General features: G+C 67.2%; 1 protein-coding gene across 1 annotated transcript in view; it reads left to right on the top strand.

Moving 5' to 3' along the window:
• Nucleotides 1-1,549: 1,549 nt before the first annotated feature.
• The window catches only part of KMT2A (lysine methyltransferase 2A), an 86,013-nt gene continuing 85,542 nt past the window's right edge, over nt 1,550-2,020 (top strand). Inside the window, 1 exon segment of the mRNA XM_045283569.1 lies at nt 1,550-1,605. Coding sequence (XP_045139504.1) covers nt 1,550-1,605 — 56 coding nt within the window.

Here is a 2,020-nt window from a genome sequence, read left to right as displayed (position 1 = left end):
CCTCCCTCCCCCTCTCTTAATCAGAAACGTGCTCGCGAGCCCCCGCCCGCCGCCCCCCCCCCCGCGTGCATACATTAGGGGCTGCTTTGCATGCAGCGGCAGGCCGGGAGCGCAGGAAGGAGGGGCGGGGGCGCCTTAGCCCGCCTCTTCCCTCCAGGCCCCGTTAGCCACCCCGCTTCAGCTTCGTTGTGCCCTCGCGTCATTAGCCGAGCACGCTGTGTCCCCCAACAGCAACGCTGGAGAAACGCCACCCAACTCTTTGCAAAATGACACGCGAGTCAGAGATCCCGCGGCCGAGCGCACAGGAGGGCGAGGAAGTGGCGGGAGACCTGCCACTTGGGGTGTGCGGGGATTTTTTTTGGGGGGGGAGCTCCAGTGAAAATGGGAGGGGCTCTTCTATTTTCAGCTCGTTGAAGGCCTGTTTTGCATATGTTAAGCGGATCAACGCTTCTGTTTTGCATGTCGTACAATAAAGGCTCTTTTCTACTCGCGGCGTTCAATGAGGGGTAACACTTCTCGCCTAGGTGCCCCGAGGCAGACGAGAAGGCTCACGCCCGCCCGCTCGACCCAGCAGCCGCGAAATACTGGCAGCGGCTTTCCTGGGCGGTTCGATTCCCAGCGCACCCCGGGAACGTGTGTAAACGCCCTCCCGGCTCTCGAGGATAGAGGCGGAGGGAGCCTGGTCGCCTCCATCCTCCCAGCTAGTCCTCGCCCCCTCCCCCCGTGCCCGGAACCCGCGCTCGGCTCCGGGCTCCTGGGCTTCCTTCCCCCCTCCTTTTCCCCGGCGTTGCCGCTCCCGGAGGGCGGGGCATGCAGTTATCCAGGTTTCGGGGCGGGCCGGAGGGCAGGAGGCGGCGGCCCGGGGCTCTGCATGAAGCGGCCGCACGCCGGCGTCCGGAGCGTCGGCCAGAGTCCCGTATACAGATGGCGGGGCCGCGGGGCACGGCCCGGAGCTGTGCATAGCGGCCGGCAGCGTGCAGGCTGCCAGGCGGCGGCGAGTGCGTTAGACAGGTTCCGGGGCCCTCGGGCCCCCCCTCCGCCTCCCCGCCCCCCTGTGTTGTCGCCTCTCCCTCTCGCTGCTTCACTTCACGGGGCGAACATGGCGCACAGCTGTCGGTGGCGCTCCCCCGCCCGACCCGGGACCACCGGGGGCGGCGGCGGCGGGGAGCAGCGGGGCCGGGGGTCCAGGGGGGGGGGCCGCCGCCTCAACAGCCTCCTCGTCCTCCGCCTCGTCTTCGTCTTCGTCATCATCCTCAGCCTCCTCGGGGCCGGCCCTGCTCAGGGTGGGCCCGGGCTTCGACGCGGCGCTGCAGGTCTCGGCCGCCATCGGCACCAACCTGCGCCGGTTCCGGGCCGTGTTTGGGGAGAGCGGCGGGGGAGGCGGCAGCGGAGAGGTAAGGGGGCGAGGAACCCCCAGGTCCGGGGTCTCGACCCCTCTGCGGAGCCCCCACCCCTCCCCCATCCGGGATTGTGGAGCATCCCAATTCTGGGTCCATCCTGGGGTCCTTGACCTGGGGCAAATAGCCCTCCCATCTTGGGGTCCCCTTACATGGGTGCAGACCCCCAGGAGCCCTCTCCCCGGGGTTTGGACCCATCTGGCTCTGGGTATTTACCTTCCACCCTCCTTCCCCGGACCCTTCCTCAAATCCCTTGGCACAGACCCCCTTGTTGGGGTTTCCCATCCCTGGTCTGAACCCCTCCTCCCTTTCGCAGATTACCTCATCCGAGCAAGATTCCTCCCTCCCTCCCTCCTAGCGACCTGATCCCGCCACATCCCCGCCTCCCTCTTGGGCAGATGTTTTACTCTTAGGCTAGTTCTCCTCTCGGGCATCTCTTGGGTGAGGGCCTCACCCAGGGCCATGTTCTTCTTCTAGCCCTTGGGCACCTAGGTGCCTTCCAGCACCTCGCCTTGGGGAGGCCCTGATGACCCCTGGCCCTATCCCTGGGCCAGGTCTCTACGCTGCCAGCCACTCCCCCTTTTCCGCACCTCCAGGCCCCTACCCCCGGCTGGTAGAGCCTC

This window comes from Echinops telfairi, unplaced genomic scaffold, assembly GCF_000313985.2.
Source record: "Echinops telfairi isolate 266 unplaced genomic scaffold, ASM31398v2 ScPeMD7_7463;HRSCAF=8501, whole genome shotgun sequence".
Lineage (NCBI taxonomy): Eukaryota > Metazoa > Chordata > Mammalia > Afrosoricida > Tenrecidae > Echinops > Echinops telfairi.
Note: the sequence above shows the minus strand (reverse complement) of the source record. Positions and strands in the feature narration are given on the sequence as shown.